This window comes from Primulina tabacum, chromosome 3, assembly GCF_025594145.1.
Source record: "Primulina tabacum isolate GXHZ01 chromosome 3, ASM2559414v2, whole genome shotgun sequence".
Classification (NCBI taxonomy): Eukaryota; Viridiplantae; Streptophyta; class Magnoliopsida; order Lamiales; family Gesneriaceae; genus Primulina; species Primulina tabacum.
This window is the reverse complement of record NC_134552.1, coordinates 26,638,342-26,664,593: the sequence shown is the minus strand read 5'-3', so window position 1 is coordinate 26,664,593 and position 26,252 is coordinate 26,638,342. Positions and strand designations below refer to the sequence as shown.

The 26,252-nt window shown below is 36.3% G+C and overlaps 1 protein-coding gene and 1 pseudogene across 1 annotated transcript; both read right to left on the bottom strand.

Moving 5' to 3' along the window:
- Window positions 1-12,367: 12,367 nt before the first annotated feature.
- Window positions 12,368-20,470, bottom strand: LOC142538622 (uncharacterized; annotated as a pseudogene).
- Window positions 20,471-23,099: 2,629 nt separating this feature from the next.
- On the bottom strand, window positions 23,100-24,418 carry LOC142539100 (uncharacterized). The gene is made up of 2 exons (XM_075644390.1): window positions 24,188-24,418; window positions 23,100-23,776 (listed from the first exon to the last, which is right to left on the bottom strand). The coding sequence occupies exons 1-2, from the start codon at window positions 24,327-24,329 to the stop codon at window positions 23,247-23,249; spliced, it is 672 nt and encodes a 223-aa protein (XP_075500505.1). The 5' UTR covers window positions 24,330-24,418; the 3' UTR covers window positions 23,100-23,246.
- Between the last annotated feature and the right edge of the window lie 1,834 nt (window positions 24,419-26,252).

Here is a 26,252-nt window from a genome sequence, read left to right as displayed (position 1 = left end):
GTATTCGACCTCAATGGTTGAATCTGTTTTGTTGTCTTGCCTGATAATTTTCTAAGAGACAACACCAACATTGAAATTGAAATAGAAATCCAAAATTTGATTTCAAATCATCGATATCTGATTGGAAGTTAGAATTAGTATAACCTTCAATTATAATTCTCCACTCTTATAAACCAATAACAAATTTTTAGTTCTTCTCAAGTACTTAAGAATGTCTTCCAAGGCTTTGCAGTGCAATGGATGGGGATTAAATTGATATCTGCTTGCAACACTCAGTGCCAATACAATATAAAGTCAAGTAGATATCATATCATACATTATACTGTCTATAGTTGACGCATATGAGATGCGGCTCATGGTTTCTATCTTATCATTAGTCTTAGGGCACATATTTAGAGATAGAGTCACGCCATGACACATTGGAAGATATCATCTATTGGACTCGTCCGTAGATAATATCCTCAGTATTGTATCGATATAAGTGGACTGGGTAAGCCCTAACATCCTTTTCGATCTATCCCTATATATCTGTATTCCTAATACATAAGATGCTTCACTAATATACTTTATGATGAATTTAATAGCTAACTATACTTTAGTTTATTGTAATATCCTTACATAATTTTCAATGAATAGTATGTTATCAACATAAAGTATTAAGAATGACTCTGCACTCCCACTACCCTTCTTATATACAAAAGGTTCCTCAGGATTCTTCACAAAATCAAACTCTTTGGTAATGTTGTCAAATCAGAGGTTCCAACTTTTGAGTCCATAGATGGATCTCTGAAGTTTTTATACTTAATGCTCACTTACTAGTGATGTGAATCCTTCAGGTTGAGATATGTAAATCTATGCCTTAATGTCACAATCAAGGAACTCTTAATTCACATCTATATGTCATATTTCATAGTCATATTGTGCTGTTATGGCTAGCAATATCATAATGGACTTGAACATTGCAACTGGAGAAAATGTTTCTTCATAGTCAATACAATGCCTTTGAGTATATCATTTTACTACCAATATCGCTTTGAAGGTCATCACCTTCTCACCGCCTTAAGTTTTTTTTTGAAAATCTATCTGCTTCCTATGAGAACAATTCCAGGTGGATCTGCTAAGGACCTACTTGGTTCGAATACATGGAGTGCATCTCGAACTACTTGGCCTTAAGCCATTTAGATGAATCGACATCAGACAATGCTTCTTTAACTTTCTTGGATCACATTCAAGAATGAGCTCATCTTGTCCTTCTTCATGAAGCAAGCTCATCCTCTTAGGTGACCTCGAGACCCTTTTGGATCTCTTAAGAACTTGTGTTTCTTCAACTGGCTGTTGGGGAGTGAGTTCTACTATTTCAGAAGTGGGTGGTTCCCGAATATCTTTGAGTTCTATCATTCCGCCTTTTCTATCCAATAGAAACTCCTTATCAAAGAATGTAACATTTCTTGAAACAAACACCCTTGTTTCATTAGGATTATAGAAAAAATATCTAAAAAGATTATTTGGATATCCTACAAAATAGCACAAATTGGCTCTACTATCTAAATTATTTCCGACTTCCTGCTTCACATATGCAGGACACCCCCATATTATTAAGAAATAATATTTGGGAGGTTTTCTCATTTATATCTCGTATAGAGTTTTATCAACTGCCTTTGTATGGACTTGGTTCAATAACTTTACCACGATTTCAAGTGCAAATCCCCAAAGTGATGGTGGAAATTAAGTGAATCCCATCATAGATCAAACCAAATCCATCAATTAAGATTATTACTGTAAGGTCTAGGAAATTCGAACTACGTAACCTGAAGGCATGCAATCTAAGATTTTATTTAGAATATGTGTTTAATGATTTTATACATTTAATGCATGATTATTGCATGGTTATAGTTTATTTCAAGATTATTTTAAAGTTTCAAGCATTAGGGTTTTAAGTGACATTTCACGCTCGAACGAGTAACGAAGAACGGGAATTATCAGGAAAAATATTTTTTTATTGAATGATTAATTTGAAGTTTTTTAAGGGTGTTTTTCGAAAATTGGGCCTTGGTGGGTATTTTTACTCGCCGGTCATATTTTTAATCGGTACGCAAATTTTACCGAGTCAAGGGATTTTTGAAAGTTCGGGCAATATTTTCAAAAATTTAACTAAACAAAATATTTTTCGGGAGTGTTATTGTGCTTGTTGAGTTTGTTTTAATGCTAAATGGGCTTAAAACCTTTTTTTTCAATTGAAGCCCATTAGTACACATTTTAATTAACCTAAACTACACTTAAGCAAACCCTAACCCTACTTATTAGCTTGTGGTCGTCCCCTCCCCTCCATTCACCAGCCTTCTTTCAAAAAAACTGCAACAACCAGCAACTTTTCTCGAAAACCTTCTCATATTTTCAAGGAAGTTTCCTCCCCGCTCCTCCAGTGTTTGTCCGACGCGCGTATTTTCAAATTTGTGAGCCTATAAAAGTTAAGGCACGCTATGTATCTTCCTTTCTCATCATTTGTGTTGTAGTTATATGCTGATATGCGTGCTAGGGTCGAAGGTTTCTTAGTTCTTGCATGTTTAATCGTTTATGAATTCGGTTTGTCATGAAATCCACATGTTATGCATACAACTCACGTTTTTCTCGATTAGGTGGTGTAAGGGTCTACTGGTCTTTGTGTTAGGGTGCTGAACACATCAAGTATTAAGGGTCCTAAGGGCTGGAGTCACGGCTTGATCGAAGGGAAGGGTAGTTAGGCGATTTGGGTTCGGTTAAGGCTTGATGGATGCAGCCGTGCATGGCTCGTTTCCAGCCAAGGATGCAGCCGTGCATGGCTCGTTTCCAGCCAAGGATCCGACCCCCTTGGATCTGTGACAGGGCTAGGAGAGGGTTGTGAGTGGCTGGCCGTGGTGCATAAGCTGCTCGAAGGGCGTGGTGCTAGTTTGCTCTTGGGTGGTTCGAATGTAGATTAGGATGGATGGTTGCGCACGTCCGCGAGTTTGGGGGCTAAGGGCGTGGTTAGGTCGGTCCAAGAAGGAGTACTCGGGCTGTTCAGAGTCCTTGGGTGCCCTAGTTCAGGGATGGTCCAGCCTAGAGTCTAGCTAGGGTCGGGTTATTCGAACTATGGTGCATTAGGGTTCGGCCGTCCTTGTTGCAGAAATATTCAGTAAGGGCCGAGGGATTTTTCGAGGGTTCTTGGTGGTCTGAAATGGATTTTTAGGGGCATGGCTACGCATTATTAAGCAATGGTTTGAGTTGGGAAAATTTTGGTTAATTTTCGAGCTGATTCAGATTAAAACCGGGACCCCGGTCCAAGTTTTAAGACAAATCGAAAATTTTTTGAATCGAGCTCTGGTTTACGTCTAAGAAATGTTTAAAAATTTTTTTAGGTTGTTTTAAAGAGTTTGATAAGTTTCGGGTCGAAATCCAGAGGTACAAGGGTAAAACGGTTATTTTGGGTTCTAAGGACAAAATGCTAGTTTACATTTAAGAAATGTTTATAATTATGTTTTAGGTTGTTTTAAGGAGTTTGATATGTTTCGGGTCGAAATCTAGAGGTACAGGGGTAAAACGGTCATTTTGGGTTTCTAGGGGCGAAACTGGTCATTTTGCATCCGAGCTGAGTTTTTAGTCCTGACAGAGTCTTGAGCACAACTTTCATTCTTTAAATGTTTATGTTATCCTGAATACGAATTTTTATGTAAATATGAAAAATACATCGCGTACTTGGTTTAAGAAAAAATTTATGTATATGCATGATTTATTAAATGATGAATATGATGATATGTTTTGAAGGATAGGAGTTGATTGTGACTAATACGATGACATGATGACATGTAAGGCCAAGGCTCAATGGACGAGTAATGCTCTCCTTGATTGTTCCCGTCGCCGGGTTCTGCGGTTACACGTAGATGGATCAATCGACTAACATAATAATGCGAAATTGACTACTAATGAATACAATTCAATTAAAAGAAATGAACACGTATATGATATTATGTTGAGATATGTTTTGACGCGTATGCTTTATTATGTATAAGTTTATGCTTAAAAGATCATGAAATGTATTTTTATTACGATATTTTCACTGCTGCATGCTATGCATATGTATTTTTTATAACTTTATATGTTTGTTAAGTATTTAGACTCACTAGATATGAATGATGTAGGTGAGCACGTCGATGAGGAGGTTGGAGGTGCCAAAGTCGAGTAGGAAAGGCTGGATGTGCGCACATGACCCGATGACCATATTTTCTACACATCATGTTTTTGAGTTAGGAGTGGATATGAATATTTGTTTACGTTTGTTTTTACATGTTGAAGATTTTTTCAAGATTTTTACTTGTTTCTTATTTGCATGATTTTGCAAACGTAAGTCTAGGTGTATTGACTTTTATTTTATTTAAACTGCAGTATTTTATTGATTACGATTATTTTTAAAAGGTGTATTTTTCAGTAGTCTTGCATGCATGCCTAGAAGGTGATTTTCTAGATTTAAAAATAAAATAAAATCGTAGCATTTTAAAATTAGTAGACGTTTCAATTACGTTCTGACTCACAATTCAAATAGGGTGTGGCATGGGGAGCCCACTAGGAAAACATGTTTTTCATTTTTTATGGTAGCTTCATAGCTAGCAAGCATGTTGACCAACTCTTCAAGGTTAGCCTCCAGCTTGTTCATATTGATTTCACTAGAAACCCATCAAACGACGGTAGTAGTGATAGCAGTAGAATGTCCGTAGACAAGTTTTTTGGAATAACAAGGTTCAGGCCCATCAGATTCTCAATGAGCCCAATCATGCTAACATCATGCTCATGGTTCGAGACCCCTTCTCGCATGTGTGGTGTCATGAACTTTTTTACAGTAGCATGCCTTAATGAATGTGTTTGTTCACCATACAACTCTTGCAAGTGACCATAAATTTCAGCAGCATTTAAAGCTTGTTCAAACCGCTTCTGCAATTCGTTTGACATAAAAGCCAGCATATAGCTCTTAGCTTACATATCATGGTCTCACCATTTCTCAAGTCTATCCTATTCCTCAGCAGGAGCATTGCCAGCAGCCAATTCGGAGGCGCTTCTTTTAGCACATATGCTGTTTTCTCAGAATTTAAAACAATTTTTAAATTCCCTGGTCATTCAGGTAGTTACTTCCGATTAACTTGTTTTGATTGAGTATAACAGATGTAGGATTTCATAATGAGATCGTATACTTACTGAAATGGAAACAAAATACACATTACTAACTATTATAAAATATTTTGTAAGACATAAAATATGGAATTTTGTTTTTATGAATTTCTTCCCATTAATTTGACATTTTCACCACCCTTTGATGAAAACGGAAAATCAAATTTCCTTAGTGAGTATGCAAGGCTCAACTGTTAAATTATGATCCCGAATAATATCAGCCAATTACAATTTTCAAAAGGTAGAGCCCAATTGCAACCCCTTGCGACTCTCACGTAATTTTGCCTCACTTTTGAGAAGGGCTCAATAATATGATCCTCCTTTTCATAACATCTCGAGCCCGACTCGTCAATGTTGAACCTTAGTGGAAGGCCGCCATAAGATCTTCCAATAATATGAGCCAAATTTATGGGAGTTCCAAGTAGTTCATGTCAAATATGTCAATAGAAGTCACATCTTTTCGGCGTCCAGCCTCTCCATTAATATGAGCCTAACACTGACCGCGGGTTGTCTTCATCATGCAACCATTGTTGATGGAAGACAAGAAAATATTAAACTATCTTTTAATTTTCTTTTAATGAGATTGATTTAAATTTTGGATCTCATCCTAAATGAGCGATTTTAATTTTAAAAATTTGTCTCAGCATTAGTTTTAAAATCTCTTGTCATGTTTATTTGTATGTTTGTCGAATTCATTCAATTCTTGTTATTATATTAATTATAACAGTTCATACTGATTATTGTTAGTATATCAGATACATTATAGATATTAAAAGATGATCGATAATCGAGAGATAATTTATCCATATAAGCCATATATGGATCCATGTCCAAAACCTAGGTAAACGAAGTGATGCAAATGCAATATTACATAAGCTTACAATATTTTACACGTCTTCAAATTCTCGAGGGTCTGGGCTCACCATCTTCAAATCTTGATATTATACTAAATCTAATATTTATATTAAATTTTCATGGCACATTTGGATACAAATTTCAGGAGTGAGAACGAGCCACTAACCAGACCTACTTTAAATAATTAAAAACATAAAAAATATCCTAACATACACCTAGAAAATTGGTCATTGCTCTCGATCATCTTTTTACCATATAATATCAAATATTATATTAAATTCAAAATATTATATATTATCAAAAAAATCATGTAATCTTGTAATTATCATTAACAGTCATAATTAATACGTTAAATAAATATTTTATTTAACGTCAGTTAATTAAATTTCTGGTAAAACACCATATACTATAAATAATTAAAATCCAATTCTAATTATTATTTTATAAGAAAAAACTTTAATTTTATAAAAATTTATTCCAAGGGTAAATACGATCATACTTTCATAAAATATCAATTTAGCTCCAATTTTTTTTTTTAAATTTGAAAATCGCCTCGAGCCCAAAATATTCGAGCTCGTATTGGTCAAGGATGCTCGAGACTATCTCAAGCACTCAGCCCGTCTGCGCAGGGAAATATGCTGCTCTCCATAGAAACCCATTTTTTTTATTTTAAAAAATATTTGGGAAACTCTGCCTGGAACAGTTCCAGGAAGAATGAGAAAATTATATATTTTTTTATTGAAATGCTGTATTGCCTGCCCACATGTGCTGTCTGGAGCAATTCCATGTAGTCACAAATTTTTGTTTTTGTTTTTCAAAACATTTTTCATTGGCTGCGATACTGTTAGAAACAAATTAACTCAACAATATTTAAATAATAAAATCATACCATAGAGAAAAAATAGCTCTAATACCACTGTTGGAGTAGTCTTTTCCTCTCATCCAAGGCGCAACGAGATTTTAAATATTAGAGTTTTGACGTTCAAAACATTCTTTGGACGTCTTATGATTTAAAACATTCATATGGTGTGAGAACCCAAATTTTGGGCATGTAATTAAATAAATATAGACATGTATAAGAATTTATTTTCGAGTTATAATAAATTAGAAAATATAAATAATACATGATAATCGAAATCCAATACAAAATATACACATTATTTTCGAAATTTAGGAAGGATATCAACCTAATTAGAATAGTATATTGCATGCAATGCAGCTTTCTCAACAAGGAAGCTAGCAAATTTGCAATATAGTCCAGATATATCATGAACCTGTACGAGAAAGCAGTCTACGTTCAACCATCCAGTCCAGAAACCATAAATTCAAAATTTGCAATATATTACACAAATTAATTGTTATGGCATAATTCTAAATATGGAATACATATCCCGATAATTAAGAAATAATTATCTCGCAGAAAATCAATCGGTTTACGGTAGGATTCTCTCCCAGAACCTATAAATACCTCCTAAGCCTTTAAAAATTTCACCCCTCATTCTAGCAAGAAATTTTCGAAATTTGCTCTCACAAACGCTCTCAAGAATTTGCGAAATTTTTGTTCTCCAAAATTCTGCTGCAGTCATCAAAATTCTTTTGAAGTTCAGAAATTGGTTTCTCTCGCTCGGGAACTCGGAATCTGATCTCCTCTGTTCAGAATATGATTTCATATGTTTTGAACAACAAATCCAAAATTTCAGCAAAATCCAACAGTTAGTTTTTCGTTTATAGAATTCGCAAGAAAACTGCTCAGATTCTAGGCGAGAATAGCATACCTACGGTTTTTCATGCATAAACAGATTAAAACCACTTCCAAACCTGATCTCACCGTTCATAATTTATTTGAGGTACTTATGAACGAACTGTAAAATTTTGAGCCCGATCCAACGGTGCAAGTGCAAAGAATTTTTTTAAGACGGTTGATTTTCCGGACGATGTGCTGCTGCTTTTTAGAAGTGTCAGTTGCATGATTCTTTTATGTTTCTCGAATTCATCACGTTTTCTTCAAGTCTAAGGTAAGTGGGCTTGTTTTAAAGATTAAATTTCATTTATGCATATTTATTTATTTTTTCAAAAATACGGTCGAGTACACGTTCTTCTTCTACTCCGTACTCGTGTTTGTTTTCATACGGTTTTGGTCACTGTGAGGAGTCGACTATATATGGGTAGGAATCCCAACCATGACGTACCCTTACGCGGTGGTGGTTATAACCGCTATACAGCCTCGCCCTATTAGAGGAGTAAAAATTAGATACTGATATCAGTAAACCATAGAAAGTAGATGAATCTCAGTGCTGGTCAATGTTATGCATGTGTTATGAAGTATGTACACAAGTCATGTGTTTCGAAATTTGTGCATGTTGTTATATTGTGCTCGATACGGCCTCACTTGCTGAGTATTTCCCAAAATACTCACCCCTTACTTCCTCCCCACACAGATAAGAACGAAGAACAAATGGATGAAGAGGAGCAAGAGAAATTTTGGGGATGGTAGAAGGTCCCGAGTTATTCCAGAAGTTTTAAAGCTTAGTTATGTTTATCGCTTCCGCATTATTAAAATATTTTTAATCATTTATTTTGTTATTAAAGTTGTAAAGACGATTTTTTGTTGATTATGAGAAATAAACTGGTTTTGGTGTATACTGTACTACGAGGCATGTTGTTTGACGATTATGTGATTGTTGAGCAATGCCGATGTCGACTAACCTCGGTCTCGGGGCGTGACATTTAAGTGGTATCAGAGCCGTTAGGTTCATAATCCAGTTGGGAAGAAAATTTTGTCAGATTATGGCAAAAGGCTGATGCAATCCCCCTTTGGAACGACCAATAAGTAATATTACAACTTTTTGTGAGGCGTGGTCCGAAAACGAGAAATCCTTTATTTAGACAACCGAAATCGCGTTTTTGCTATTTTAGGAATGTTTCGTAGAACTCATAACTTTTCGTAAGAAACTCAGGATTTAATTCCGTCACCTGTTCTGGAATCCTCTCGACGTATTCTTTCTATCCATAGGTCAATATCCAAAATTTTCATTTTGGAAAATTTCTCAAAAAATTCCGTTCAACGCGTTTCTTGGACTACTTGTCGAATTTTTATGGAATTATATTATTAGGACAATTAGTATTTGTCTACATTGTTGGGAATATACATATATGAGATATATTGACATAAGCTTTCAATTTAAGATGCAAGATCTGACTCGAATATGATAGGTTATTTATGAAAACTAATATAAGAAAAGTTGATATAAGAATTATATCATAAGTTTTGGGTATTTTACTATAGAAGTTGATTTTGTGTCAATAGTTAACTATGTGAGCATAAAGTTTGGGTTATTAAGAATGTTAAACGCTATCTTTAAATATATATGATTTTGGAATATCTTGTATAAAATGAATGTGAGAAATAATATCTTCAGTTTAAGAAATTTATATTATTTTCGGATAACCAGTAGGCTATGACCTTACATAAATAAAATAATTTATGAAATATTGGTGGATATCAAGAAAAGTATAGTATAATAAGTTTTGACTTTCTAGGGTACTAATAATGATTCAAAGATAATGACATTCAATTAATTCCTTTGTGTTTAAGCGTGATAGGCTAATGGTCTTGATGAAAGTAAGATTTAGAAATAATAATAATAATTATTATTATTTGAGGTAACGACTAGATTATAATTTTCGGGATTTAAGTCAATAAGGTATAGATCAATATTGAGTTAAGTTCAATATTCTATATGGGTTTTAATTTTTGAGAAAGTAATCGGGATAATTTAAGATAAGATAAAATTAGAATAAATTTGCATATATTCAGTGCCGACTTGATTCAACTCACTTTGATAGATTTTGACGTCATCATAGGGATGAGTTGGTTATCTAAGAGCCGTGCAATAGTAGATGGCTAGAGTAAGAATGTCAAACTCTGAACCTCGAATTAAGAAGAAATCAGTTACCATGGCGATGCCAAGGAACAGAAATACATTTTTTCTGTTACCCAGACTTGGAAAGCTATAATATCGGGAGAAGAAGTTTACCTAGCAATGGTGAACAAAGTGCAAGAATGAGATGAACTGAAGTTGGAAGATATTCCAGTAATACGAAAATTTTCGGACGTTTTTCCAGAAAAGCTTCTTGGAATAGGTTTCGGACTGCGAAGTAGATTTTCGAGATAAATTCGGTACTTGATGATGTACCAATCTCAAATGCACTGTACCGAATAGCTTCAGATGAATTCAAGGAGATAAAAGAATAACTCCAAGAATCGTTAGAAAAAAAAATGGATTAGGCCAAGTGCATCTCTTTGGGGAGCTCCCGGTCCTATTTGTTAAGAAGAATTATGAAAGTATGAGATTGTGTATAGATTATAGAGAACTCTATAAGATCATAATAAAGAATGAATATCTTCTTCCAATGATAAAAGATCTTTTTGATCAACTTAAAGGAGTCAAATTCTTCTCCAAGCTCGACCTGAGGTCAAGCTATAATCAGCTAAAGGTTATAGTAGAAGGCATCTCAAAGACAAGCTTCATAATAAGGTACGAGCATAATAAGTTCACGACAATGCTATTTGGATTGACAAATGCTCCAACAGTCTTCATGGACCTTATGAACAGAATGTTCAAAATGTTCCTTGACAAATTTATAGTGGTATTAATCGATGACATCCTTATCTATTCTCCCAGCGAGGAAGACCACAAAGAGAACCTTCGCCTAGCTCTACAAACATGAAGGGAAAAAGAGACATACGCCAAATTCAAGAAATGTGAATTCTGGCTAAGAAGTGTGACTTTATTAGGTCATATGAGATCGAAATCAAGAATATCAGTGGAATTAAGAAAGTAGAGGCAATTCTAGATTAACCGAGACATAAGAATGCAACTGAAATTAGAAGCTTCTTTGGATTACCAGGCTATTAGCGGAAATTCGTTGAGGACTTCTCTTAAGTAGTCGTATCACTGACGAGACTCGCACAAAAGAACTATTCAAATGAAGAAAGATGTGAAAGAGTTTTCAAACATTAAAGGAGAAGGTAGCATCTACACCAATGTTTGTATTATATACTGAGGACAAGGATTTTACAATCTACAGCGAAGCATCAAAGGAAGATCTCAGAGGCGTACTCATGCAAGACATGCGAGTCAACTAAAGCTGCATGAGCAAAAATGCCCTACTCATGATCTCTAGTTGGCATCAGTGATCCTTGCTTTGAAAATTTGGAGACGCTATCTCTACGATGCCAAGTTTAAAATATTCACAGACCACCAAGCCTCAAGTATTTTTCATGCAAAAAGAATTAAAATGAAGCAAAGAAGGTGGATAGAGTTATTCAAGGACTGTGACTTGACAATAAGCTACCATCCCGATAAGGCAACTAAGGTAGTCGATGCTTTAATTCAGAGTAACATGGGTGAGATAACCTTAGCATCACTCTTTGCGCAACCATGCCTTCGGGAAGAATTCAAGTTAAATCAGAGTCGAGACAAGACACTCGAGAAGTTCAAAGAACAAGACAAGGAAATAAAGTAGTCAGATTTTCAAGTGGACCCAGACGGAATCCTAAGGGATTAGAGGACGATTGTGTGTGCCAGACATCGACAATCTTCGATAAGAAGTGATGTAAGAGGCACATAAGTCGTTCCAGATCTATATCGTCAGTACAAAGATGTATAGGGATTTGAAAGAAAATTTCTGGCGAAGCAGGATGAAAATAGATGTCGCCAAGTTTATATTTAAGTGATAAGTATGCCAACAAGTGAAAGTCCAGCGTCAACGACCGGAAGAACTACTGCAACCGTTAGAATCCTAGAATGGAAATGAGAACATATTTCCATGGATTTCGTTGTAGAATTGTCAAAGTCAACACAGATTCATGACGGGGTATATATAATCGTAGATAGACTCATAAAATTTGTGTACTTTCTACTCATCCGAAGGAATTATAATATTGACAAATTGGCTACTCTATACATGGATAACATTATACGGCTACATAAAGTGCCTACAATCATAATGTCGGATAGAGATTCAAGATTTGTGTCACGTCTGTGGTAGAGCTTTCAAAAAATCATGAGAACAAAAGTTACTCTTAATACGTCTTATCACCCTTAAAATGATGGTCAAACAAAGAAATGATTCAAATCATAGAGGGTTTGAAAGGGTATGTGTCATAGACTTCAATAGTAATTGAAGTGAACATATACCCCGATAGAATTCGCATACAATAATAGTTATCACGTCAATATTGAAATGACTCCATTTGAAGCCTTTACGGACGGAAGTGTCGATCACCACTGTACTGGGTCGAAATAGAGGAGACATCCATAACAGGCCATAACTATTCCAAGCAACAATGGAAAAATTGGCCATTATCAAAGATAGAATCAAGGCTGCATAGGACAAGCAAAAGAGTTAGTCTAATCTTAAAAGGAGACCAATGGAATTCACAGTGAGTGAAAAGGCTTATATAAAGGTCTCATCAATGCAAAGAATCATTAGATATAGTAAAGCTGTAAAAGTGAATCCTCGATACATAGGACCATTCAAAATTCTGGATAGATTGGCACGTTGGCTTATAGAATGGCATTGCCACCAGATATATCTAGAATCTACAATGTATTTCACGAACTAAAGAAATACGTCCCGAACTCAAGCAATGTTGTGGAAATTAAACCGCTCATGATCAAAGATAACTTGGGGAAAGAGCTGAAATATGAAGATGTCTCTACTCATATTGTGGACATCAAGGACAAAGTACTGAGATGACGTATTATTCCCTACGTCAAGGTGCAATGGTCAAATCACACAGAACGACAAAACTACTTGGGAGTTTGGAGAGAAAATGCACAACCAATATCCCTATCTTTTCGAAGGTCAAGACGACTCAAGTTTCTAGGACGAAACTTACAATAAGGAGGGAAGGATGTGAAAACCCAAATTTTGGGCATGTAACTAAATAAATATAGACATGTATAAGAATTTATTTTCGAGTTATAATAAATTCGAAAATATAAATAATACATGGTAATCGAAATCCAGTACAAAATATACACATTATTTTCAAAATTTAGGGAGGATATCAACCTAATTAGAAGAGTATATTGCATGAAATGCAACTTTCTCAACAAGGAAGCTAGCAAATTTGCAATATAGTCCAGATACATCACGAACCTGTACGAGAAAGCAGTCTACGTTCAACCATCCAGTCCAGAAACCATAAATTCGAAATTTTCAATATATTACACAAATTAATTGTTATGGCATAATTCTAAAAATGGAATACATATCTCGATAATTAAGGAATAATTATCTCGCAATTTTTAAAGGAAAATCAATCGATTTATTGTAGGATTCTCACTCAGAACCTATAAATATCTCCTAAGCCTTTAAAAATTTCACCCCTCATTCTAGAAAGCAATTTTCAAAATTTTCTCTCACAAGTGCTCCCAAGAATTTTCGAAATTTTTGTTCTCCAAAATTCTGCTGCAGTCAACAAAATTCTTTTGAAGTTTAGAAATTCTTTTCTCTCGCCCAGGAACTCGGAATCAGATCTCCACCGCTCAGAATATGATTTCATATGTTTTGAACAACATATCCATATTTCAGCAAAATCCAACAGTGAGAATCCCAACTATGACGTACACTTATGCGGTGGGGGATATAACCGCTATACGGCCTCGCCCTCTTAGAGGAGTAAAAATTAGGGACTGATATCAGTAAACCATAGAAAGTAGATGAATCTCAGTGCTGGTCAATGTTATGCATGTGTTATGAAGTATGTACACAAGTCATGTGTTTCTAAATTTGTGAATGTTGTTATATTGTGCTCGATACGACCTCACTTGCTGAGTATTTCCCAAAATACTCACTTCTTTACTTCCTCCCCACCCAGATAAGAACGAATAACAACTGGATGAAGATGAGCAAGAAAAATTTTGGGGATGGTAGAAGGTCCCGAGTTGTTCCAGAAGTTTAAAGCTTAGTTATGTTTATCGCTTCCGCACTATTAAAACATTTTTAATTAGTTTATTTTGGTATTAAAGTTGTATAGACGATTTTTTGTTGATTATGAGAAATAAACTGGTTTTGATGTATACTGTACTACGAGGCTTGTTGTTTGAAGATTATGTGATTGTTGAGCAACGCCGATGTCGACTAACCTCGGCCTCGGAGCGTGACATATGGTGTTTAGATTTGTTTACTTTTACGTATTTAATGCCAACTCTGATTAGTTTGGTTTTTAAGTGGATATAACACTTCTTGTAATTCCGTAAAACGGATCTCCAGTCCATGATCGAAGACTGGATTCTTTGTTTAGATCGCATTAGAGACCTTAAGCAATTTTGCGTCGAGACTAGTTTGCCTGAATTCCAAGAACCCGGCGGAGATGTGACAGTGGAAGTGGTCTTGAAATTTTTCTTCAAAATTTTTATGATGGCCGAAAATTTTGTGGAGGAGAGGGAAAAAATTTTGGTGGACAAAATATGTGTGTATAACTTGTGTTATTTTATATGACTCTCAATGGAGTCGGTAAAGAATCAAAGTGTATGCTAGTATGTAGAGCCTCGATATTGTCCCGATCAAAAGACTAATTGTGTACAACCATAACCACGAACTATTCTACTCGATAAATGATTACTACTTGGACAGTACGAGGAAGGGTTGTTCAGTGCATCATCAAATGATCGCCCATCTGTATGAATGAATATCTATATGCTCTTACCTATGAAACATGACATTTACATTATATATGTCAGTCTCAAATTCAAGAGACCTTTATCCTTATTTTAGGCGACTGATTCGACTAGAAACACGTTGAGAATATATAATTCACTTCTTAATAAGTTTAATGATTTTACATTGAGAAACAGTTCTCATGGCGCCTATAATATATTCAGGAACTTTATCTATGCATTTTGCATGAGTATATAGATAAAATAATTGTCGTGATTTAATAAAACAATAAAATATTACTTAAATAAAGATTGCTTAAATAAGAGCCAATAAAGCCCAAGCCACACGTGATGTGAATCCTCGTACGAATAAATAGCAAACACGATTAAAATCGAATCGCGCCTTCTATTCAATAACGACAAGGATCGATGTGTGTCCCGATCTTTTGAATCAAGTTTGAATTTGTGATATTCACCTCTAAATTATAAAAACTTAGCAATAAATAATCACGATTAAACAATTGAGAAACAGACGAACCTTCAAAGAACTTGTCCTTGACAATCCGTATGAAATCAATCGACAAACGCCACAAAGTTAAAACTTTGATAAGTTTGATTTTGGTTGACAAAGCAAGAGCCTTGAAAAAGTTGAGAGAAAATCTCAAAAAGTTTGATAAAATATCATCAATAATCTGAATTGTGTATCAAATTTCGTCCATAATATCCTTACATATCACAAGGATATCAAAATCTAGTTACCAAACAAATTAAAACACTAAATAAGGAAAAAAATATTTTTCTCGGAACAGTGTCCGCTCAGGCGGATACTTATGTCCTCCCTAGCGGAAGGTCTTCGGCCCTCTCCTTCCTTGGTTCGCGCTCGGGCGGTAACTTTGGTGCGCCCGGGCGCGAGGCTCTCGAATTTTTATTTTTCAGGATGCACTGTACCCGCTCGGGCGGTAACTTATATCCGCCCGGGCGCAAGTCTCTCGGGATTCTTCAACATATATTGCTTGAATAATGCTCCCTTGGCTCCCGAACTCGCTCCCATGAATCACGCACCATTCGGCACTTTGCTCCTTGAACGTAAGCCCTCCTCGATTGCTCATAAGCCCATTCACTGCTTCTGTGAACCTCTTCAGGCGTCCCCTCGTGATTGGTCCCTCTGGCAACTCTAAAGGGTCCCATGCTTTCCTTGGGACTTGACCACCCGTGTTCGCATCATCCTCCCCTTCTTGAAAAGGAATTTGTCCTCAAATCTTGCTCATCGCCTACATCAAATAAAGAAAAATCACTAACATTAAAAGTAGAACTGACGTTATACTCACCTGGTAGATCAAGTTTGTAGGCATTGTCATTGATCCTTTCAAGGACTTGAAATGGTCCATCGCCCCTAGGTAATAGCTTTGAACGCCTCTTTTCAGGAAACCTTTCCTTCCTCAAGTGTAGCCACACCCAATCACCTTTCTCAAATACCACCTTCTTCTTCCCCTTGTTGGCTTGCTTGGCATATTGCTCATTCTTCTTCTCAATGTTGGCTTTGGCCTTTTCATGCAAACTCCTAACAAATTCAGCCTTCTTCTTGCCATCCATATTCAACCTTTCACTCACGGGTAAAGACATCAAATCCAACGGAGTCAAAGGATTAAAACCATAAACAATTTCAAATGGCGAATAATTTGTAGTAGAATGCACGCAACGATTATAAGCAAACTCAACAAATGGCAAGCACTCTTCCCAATGCTTTAAGTTCTTTTTAAGAATGGCACGCAAAATTGTCCCTAAGGTTCTATTAACTACTTCAGTTTGTCCATCCGTTTGAGGATGACATGTAGTAGAAAACAACAATTTTGTGCCAAGTTTAGCCCATAAAGTCTTCCAAAAATAACTCAAGAATTTAACATCGCGATCAGAAACAATAGTCCTAGGCATGTCATGCAACCTAACAACTTCTCTAAAGAACAAATCCGCAATGTTTGATGCATCATTAGTTTTATGACAAGTTATAAAATGTGCCATTTTAGAAAATCTATCAACAACAACAAATATTGAATCCCTCCCCTTCTTAGTCATAGGCAACCCCAAAACAAAGTCCATAGAAATGTCAATCCAAGGCTCACTAGGAACAGGAAGTGGTGTATACAATCCATGCGGTTGTGCTCTAGACTTAGCTTGCCTACAAGTTATGCACTTATCACACACACGCTCAACATCACGTTTCATATGTGGCCAATAGAAATGTTTATGCAATGCGCCTAAAGTTTTGGCCACCCCAAAGTGCCCCATTAAACCACCCCCATGTGCCTCCCTAACAAGTAATTCACGAATTGATGACTTGGGAATGCACAATTTGTCTTCTTTAAACAAGAAACCATGATGCAAATAAAATTTGTCATCTGGACCATGCATACAAGTTTCAAACTCACTCTTAAAATCATCATCTAACACATATAACTCTTTTACATGCTCAAACCCCAAAAATTTTGACTCCAAGGTTGAGAGTAGTACGTACCTCCGTGATAGTGCATCGGCCACTACGTTCTCCTTACCTTGTTTGTATTTTATGATGTATAGGGAATGTTTCAATGAATGCCACCCACTTGGCATGCCGCTTGTTCAACTTCTGTTGAACCTTAAGGTGCTTTAGAGACTCATGATCCGTATGGATCACAAACTCCTTAGGCCTCAAGTAATGTTGCCACATCTCTAGAGTCCTTACAAGTGCATAGAGCTCCTTGTCATATGTTGGATAGTTAGCTGGTCCATTAAGTTTCTCACTAAAATATGCCACCGGCCGTCCTCCTTGCATCAGCACTTCACCAATACCTACACATGAGGCATCACATTCAATTTCAAAGGTATTAGCAAAATCGGGTAAAACAAGTAAAGGAGCATTAATTAATTTTTTCTTAATAAGATTAAAAGACTTCTCTTGCTCCTCGCCCCAATGGAATGGAACGTTTTTCTTGATCACCGCCGTCATTGGTGCTGCCAGTGTGCTAAAATCTTTTATAAACCTCCGGTAGAAGCTTGCCAGGCCATGAAAAACTTCGAACTTGACCAACAGTAGTAGGCGTTGGCCAATCTCGAATAGCACTTACCTTGTCTTCATCAACTTGTATACCCTGTGAACTTACCACAAAACCAAGAAAGACAAGTTTGCTTGTACAAAAATCACATTTCTTCAAGTTAGCATACAAATTTTCAGCCCTTAGTGTGATTAGCACAAGTCTCAAGTGATTAACATGCTCATTCAAGTTTTACTATACACTAGGATATCATCAAAGTAGACCACAACAAATTTTCCTATATGTGCACGCAAGACATGATTCATCAACCTCATAAAGGTGCTAGGAACATTAGTTAAGCCAAAAGGCTATGACCATCCACTCATACAATCCATACTTGGTTTTAAAAGCAGTTTTCCACTCATCACCTTACCTCATCCTAATTTGATGATAGCCGCTTTTCAAATCAATTTTGCTAAAGATACAAGCACCATGCAATTCATCTAACATATCATCTAGCCTAGGTATGGGATGCCTATACTTAATGGTTATGTTATTGATTGCTCTACAGTCCACACACATTCACCATGAGCCATCTTTCTTAGGAACTAATAAAACAGGAACAGCACAAGGGGACATGGACTCACGCACAAAACCCTTGTCTAACAACTCACTTACCTGGCGTTGAAGCTCCTTAGTCTCCTCCAGGTTGCTCCTATAAGCTGGACGATTTGGCAATGCACTCCCGGGTACCAAATCAATTTGGTGCTCAATCCCCCTCAATGATGGTAGTTCTTGAGGTAGCTCTTCCGGAAATATATCATCAAATTCCTGCAAAAGTGAAACAACAATGCTCGGAAGGGAACCGGCTATATCACTTGTGTTAAAGAGGATCTCTTTATAAAGAATCAACACAAGTGGTTCATGTGTGTGCATCAATTGCTTCAACTCACTTTTTTGGGCCATATATGTTTTCTTTTTGGCCTCTTTCCTCTCATTTTCTTTTCCCTCATTTTCTTTCCTCTCCTTTTTCTTTTGTATGGCTATCTCACTTTTTTTGTCACTCTTTTTTTCAGCCATTTCATTTTTATTTTCAAAGGTCATCTCACTTTTTAATTCACTCTTTTTTCGGCCTCATCTCTCTTCTTTTATTTTCAATTGGTCCTCCAACACTTGCTTTGAGGACAAAGGAAGTAATACAATGGACTTCCTTCTTCAACACAAATGAATACCTATTCTTGAACCCATCATGTGTCACTCGTCTATCATATTGCCACGGTCTACCCAACAAGATATGACAAGCATGCATGGGTACCACATCACACAAGACCTCATCCACATACTTCCCAATAGAAAAAGGCACTAGCACTTGCTTGTTAACCTTCACTTCCGCACAATCATTCAACCATTGAAGTCTATATGGTTGAGGGTGCTTTAGTGTAGGCAAACCCAATTTCTCCACCATTTCAACACTAGCCACATTAGTACAACTCCTCCCATCTATGATTAAATTGCAAACCTTTTGACTCACAAAACACCTAGTATGGAACAAGTTCTCTCTTTGGTTAGTCTCCTCTTCCTTGACTTGGGCACTCATGATACGCCTAGTCACTAGTGCTTCACCTACAACCTGCCTCATACCCCTCATTAGGATCCTCTAACGCAGGCATCTCATCATCATCACCCTCACTTTGAGACTCATATTCACCATAGTCATTTAAAATCATCACCCTTTTATTAGGACATTCACTCGAAATATGCACTAACCCTTAACACCTAAAACATTTAGTATCTCTAGATCGATGAGAAGGAGTTTCAGATTTACCTTGCACTCCTTGCTTAGGTGCCTCTTGCTTGGTCTCAATGCTAACCACCTTGTTCTCCTCACGTTTCACCACATTTGATCGCCATGAAGATGATGAACCCCCAGTTTGATTGGTGCGGCCAACTCCATGCCTTTTAAGTTGTTGCTCCACTTTTATGGCCATTTGCACCATCTCGTCTAGATCCAAGTAGTGCCGAAGCTCAACTTAATCTTGGATTTTCCTGTTCAAACCACAAAGAAAACGTGCCATGGTCGCCTCATTATCTTTCTCAATATTGGCACTAATCATGACTACTTACATCTCCTTATAGTAGTCCTCAACACTCTTCACCCCTTGCCTTAAAGCTTGTAATGGGCACAAACCTCTTCCTCATGACCCTCTTCATCTCATCCCAAGATTCAATGGGTCTCTCATTATACCTCCTCCTAGTGGTCACTAATTGATCCCACCAAATGAGAGCTTAGTCTAAGAATTCAACCACCGCCAACCTAACTTTCTTTTGTTCGGAATAGTGGTGACACTCAAACACGAACTCTACCCTCTTTTCCCACTCTAAGTACGCCTCCGGGTCAGATTTCCCATGGAATGAAGGAATTTTCATCTTAATACTACCCATGTTACCATCTTCCCTATTCCTATCATATCTACCTCGCACGGCTTCTCTTTTTCCTCTCCCAAATCCTCTACCTCTTCCATTCCTACCCCAGTTCTCATTTTGACTCTCCTCGTCTCCTCCCAAATCATATTCCTCATCCTCTCTACCCAAATCCTTAGGTTTAGATTTACTCTCGCTAGTACTAACCTCAAGTTTATCCAACCTTTCATGTAAGGGCTCTAATTCATTTCTCATCATCCTACTAAAATGCCCAAACAACGCCTCCATTTGAACCTTAGATAATCCTTGGTTCGAACTATCTCCTACCTCCCTCTCCATTTACTTTTAGAATTGTACCTGCAAGAAAACGTTAGTAGAAAACAAAATAGTCCTCACCCAAATTCTCACGGTCACTCCAAAGAAAATTCACTCGTCTCTCCTTCCTTATTTTTTTTTGCTCACAACAAATACTCACCGTTCACTCCAAAGAAAATTCACTCGCACTCAAGTACTGTCACTCAAATTCGAGAGTTCTCTCTAGGTGCTCAAGCTTTGTATTTGAGTATATCAAACAATCAAGTTTCAACTCGTGAACAAATGTGATCGACTCACTTGGACTGCAGTAATCAAGCAATTTGAAGATAATTAATTTTTTTTTGACTGTGAGAGACAATTGAATATGACTCTATAAAGGAAATAGAACAAAATACCACAAAGAAATAAGAGGGAATTTTCTGATTTTTGGTAGTTTATTTTATTTTTATTTTTTTTATTTATTTTTTTGCTCTAAGAATTCCGAAAATTCAAAGAAAAAAATAAGGCACAAAATTTTGAGTGTCACAGATCCACGAACGACGAAGAATAATAGAACAAATCAGATCTGAAAGCGGAACGAAAGAAAATTTAGATCTGATAATAGAACGAAGGGTAAACTTACTTAAATTCAATGAGCCAAAGCTCTGATACCAAATGATGTGAATCATCGTACGAATAAATAGCAAACACGATTAAAATCGAATCGCGCCCTCTATTCAATAACGACAAGGATCGATGTGTGTTCCGATCTTTTGAATCAAGTTTGAATTTGTGATATTCACCTCTAAATTATAAAAACTTAGCAATAAATAATCACGATTAAACAATTCAGAAACAGACGAACTTTCAAAGAACTTGTCCTTGACAATCCGTATGAAATCAATCGACAAACGCCACAAAGTTAAAACTTTGATAAGTTTGATTTTGGTTGACAAAGCAAGAGCCTCTGAAAAAGTTGAGAGAAAATCTCAAAAAGTTTGATAAAATATCATCAATAATCTGAATTGTGTATCAAATTTCGTCCATAATATCCTTACATATCACAAGGATATCCAAATCTAGTTACCAAACAAATTAAAACACTAAATAAGGAAAAAAAATATTTTTCTCGGAACAGTGTCCGCTCGGGCGGATACTTATGTCCGCCCGAGCGGAAGGTCTTCGGCCCTCTCCTTCCTTGGTTCGCGCTCGGGCGGTAACTTTGGTGCGCCCGGGCGCGAGGCTCTCGAATTTTTATTTTTCAGGATGCACTGTACCCGCTCGGGCGGTAACTTATATCCGCCCGGGCGCAAGTCTCTAGGGATTCTTCAATATATATTTCTTGAATAATGCTCCCTTGGCTCCGAACTCGCTCCCATGCATTACGCACCCTTCGGCACTTTGCTCCTTGAACGTAAGCCCTCCTCGATTGCTCATAAGCCCATTCACTGTTTCTTTGAACCTCTTCAGGCGTTCCCCTCGTGATTGGTCCCTCTGGCAACTCTAAAGGGTCCCATGCTTTCCTTGGGACTTGACCACCCGTGTTCGCATCAACACGTTGGTTCGTTCAACACCTACTCTAACATGTAGATAGATCAAGTTCATCAACATTAATAGTGTTATTATTTTCTTGTTGATCCATATTTGTTCGACTATTAATTGTTTCTTCCGTTTACGTTCTCTTGTTGGTCGGAATTTTTTTTATCAATATATCATGTCTGACTTTGAATTAATTCTTCAACTTTTTATTTCTGTTTCTTTTTAGATAGCAAGATAAATGTTTAGGAGAGCCATTGTTTTTATTAAGCCTTACAAAAATATTAAAAAAATACATGAGTGTAAATAGTTCACTAATTTCTATTATCAACAATGACGAAAATCTAAAATGAAGAATACTAAAAGAATTAAAATTTAATTTTATTGTACGAAAGAACCCGAACCTTGAATATATTATATATATCTCCAGTAAAGAAAAAAAAATCCTAAATTTCCTGCATAGATTATCTCAAGACTCAAATCACATTAATAAAAGGAAAAATAATACTATTACTCATTTAATTCTCCTTAATTCGTACGATTAACAAAAACTCGACAATTGAATGATAATTTATAACATAGGGCATTCACTAGAGACAATGAGTTATACCTAAATTTTGTGTATCGAAATGTGAGAGAAAAGTTGAAATTTACGAATATAATATGGTCCTAAGGCAAGGCTGGACATGAAGGAAAATTATTGGTTTAGTTTGTCAAGTCCCAAAAAAATGATTTTAATTTAAACTCTAAGCCTAATTATCCAACATAACTCCTGTGAGACGATTTTACATGTCAATTTTGTAATACATATATTCTATTTTGATCACCTATAAAAAATATTACTTTTTATGCCAAAAATATTACATTTTATGGTAAATATGAGCATTGTTCACGCATGTCACGAATAAATATTGTGACATCTTTTCTCCATAGGCCTACTCATTATCCAAGCATTTGTAGGTCGCAAAAATATACTAGACACCTTTATTTTCGGCATGTTGGTGTTGCTAAACTCCCTTCAAATAATTCAGGTACTACGTAATTTTGGTCATTCTCGGAAAAATTTGCGACTCAAGCTCGAGCTGTCTCGATTTTTCCAAAAATATGTAGCTAACCAATCAAAATTCCCTTGGTCGTGAGGGTGATACCATTATAATCAATAAACAAGAAATACATAACTAGTTTATATGTAATGATGTATCAAATACAAAAGAGCTAGCCTATAATTATCGTTAAGAAGACAAAAACAAAAACCTATTGAATGCACTGGAAAACATACATCCCATTACACCAGAGAAAGACCACACACAACAATCACCAAGTAAAAGCTACAATCGATGAACATAGCTCGAATCGCCTGATGCAGAACCAATCCTAATTCCAACACCTTGACGGCTCCTCCCCAGTTCACCCCATCGAAACTCAGTTCTTTGTGCTCATCTTCCTCTCTCGTTTGCATGTAAAGGGCTAGTCGTGCAGCCACAATCAACAGATCAGTCAGCAATACGACATATAGAGGCCTATAAGCGATGAGGCTCTTTGATTTCACCACATTGTGAGGGAGATTAACATGGGATAGGACTATAAGAATCGCGATTATAGTTGAACACACGACTCTTGTGTTCTCGGAGGAGATTATGCTGGAGTTTATTTCTTTGGGAGTGAATGAATCAAGAAGTTGGATGAGTGGTTTCTTGGATGGATTTCGGCCATTGGTTTTCGTCTTGCAGGTTGTTGGAGTACTGATGATTGATGATTCAAATTGTTCTTCTTCACTTTCCGGCTGTATGGGCGTTTTAGGAGCATCATTTTTACCTTCAAAGAAACAGCTGAATAATTATTAAAGTTAAGCTAAAATGCACTCCTTTCAAATTTTGTCGTGCAACAATCAAATTAATTAAATTTAATTATTTGATAATATACAGCGAAATATTTTGAATATTTACTGGTGGAAAATAAAGGAAAAATATGACCTCTATGAAATAATTATGTTATATTTTGGATTCGGTACTGCTTCATTTCATGAAGTTCAACAGTTTCCATCTGATATAACAATGATCAGAATAACATGTCAACATCTGCATGCAAACTCCACAATTAATCAACGTCGACCCCAATATATATCATGAAATATTTAATCCATCTTCGATTTCAACGAAGACGTATAATTAAACCGATCACGAGCCGAAGATATATAGACAATAATAGAGGAAATCACGTACGCACCATTATCATCTGTTGTGGCCTGTTGAGAGTCATATTGTGCGGGTAAACGATCCATATCAAGGCTTTGGAGCCGACCCGTAATCAGTGCCATCCGATCTGACCCTCTGGACGATATCCACCTCCTCCTTTCTTCCCTCTCCATTTCTCTATGTATACACGTGTGTTTTGTTGTGCGTGTGATCCAATGATCAATGGTGATATAATCCACTGGAGAATTTTCGGCTTGTCCTGTTTTGTATGCCAGACTTGTTTACACCTAATGCGTGTATGCTAAAAATTGGATCATGATAAAAACAAAAGGTTTGTCAAGGAATCTCTTTTTTTCCTAATTTCCAAATTGCAAGTACACGTATTAGTTTCTTAATTATCAACTTGTTGGGGGAATAATCCACCGTAAACCACATAATCAATCATGTTAAATTACTAAAAATTTGATTGAAAATTTAAGCGGATGTATATCTGAAGCCATAATCCTGAATTTTTTAGAACTTGCATTGATCTTCTAGATTTCCGCGCTCTTTTCCTTGAAAGAATCATTTAATTTTCTCTTATGAACTATTTTCTTAATAGAAATAGAATATCGAACGAGTTACGCGCAATGTTAGGATCGCTTAAGGGGTAAATCATTGAGCTACAATAGCTCGGTTCATGAAATATTGAACGCCAATAAATTAAATCGAGTTTGATTTTCAAATCAAGCGGAAGACACTCGAAATAATCCTTCGTAGAAATCGATTAAATATTTTGCAAAGCATTTAAAATATATGGAAGTTGAATGAGTAAAAAATATTTTGGTTGAAGCATTTTATCAAACACTTTGTATGCAATAATTTTTTATTTGAAGAACACATAAAATGCTTCAACAAATGGATCTTTAAAACAATGGAAATGATAAGTAAATGCAATAAACAAATAGACACAAATTTCTTTATAGATGTTCGTAGACTTCAAATGCTCCTACGTCAACTCTTCTTCCACCTTGGGACGGATTCACTAGAAGACTTTGATTTATATAATTCTTTGTACAAACCCACTCTGGAAGGACATCACCCAACTAGAAATCCTAGCACTCAAGATTGCAGGCATCACCTCATAATCAGTATAGTGTTTAATGTCTCATATGCAAAGACTACAAACACATTGTTTTACGTGTTTATGTGAAGACTCACTCAACTAATATTTCAATTTCAACTCTCTTATATATGTGTGAGTGATTGTGTGTGCGAAATTTATCATTTACAGTGTACATCTCAAATGTATCCTCACACAAGGGCTTGTGCTCTCAACTAGCTGATTTCTTCATGCTAGCTGCCCACGCTTTGAATCCTCTTCAAAAACTCTTGTTTCATCTTCAAGATGTTGTATTTATAAGCCCCGACAATGATATATACGTTAGACACAAGAATATGACCGTTTGAAAGTTTTTGTAATGTACTTGAAATTACAACAATCAAATTCGTCTTGCTGAACATTTTCTCGAGTGGTCAACTGGTAAATTGGTTCTGTTCAACTGGTCCGATTCAGTTCAACTTCTCTGGTTGAGTTCAGCTGGTCTGGTTCAGTTCAACTAGTCTGGTTCAGTTCAACTGCTTCAGTTTCTGTTGGTCCAGTTCAACAGGTCTTCTCAGTTCAACTGGTTCAGTTTCATTTGGTCAGCAGATGGTTCAGTAATTGGTCAGCTGCTGGTTCGGTTCAGTTCAGTTGGTGTGCTGAAATCAGCTAGGCTGATTTCAGTTTGTACAAAACCAGTAGCTTCATCGTCATTTATCAGTATCTTATGCTTCGATTCAGACTTTGACTTCTGAAGATGATTTGTCGATCATCGTCTTATCTTTTAAACGCATATTAAATCGCTTCATTCCAATAAACAAGCTGAGAGATATGAGCAAAATACTGCAACTACTCATACCCAACTGATTGTTGTTTTCGTGCAATCAGTTAGACCTTGAAAACATCTGCATTTGCCTAACTGACGTCAAAAACGGCTTGTTCCAAATTGATTTTTATGATCAGTCAAGTTGGCAGATTATCATTTGAATCATGCAGTTGATAGATATCATCAAAA

What these genes read in the sequence shown, in the direction of transcription:
- LOC142539100 (XM_075644390.1), bottom strand. Translation starts at nt 24,329, where the DNA reads ATGGAGAGGGAAGAAAGGAGGAGGTGGATATCGTCCAGAGGGTCAGAT. An exon ending in GGCCACAACAGATGATAATG is followed by an intron (nt 23,777 to 24,187) that starts GTGCGTACGTGA and finishes GTTTCTTTGAAG; the next exon opens with GTAAAAATGATGCTCCTAAA.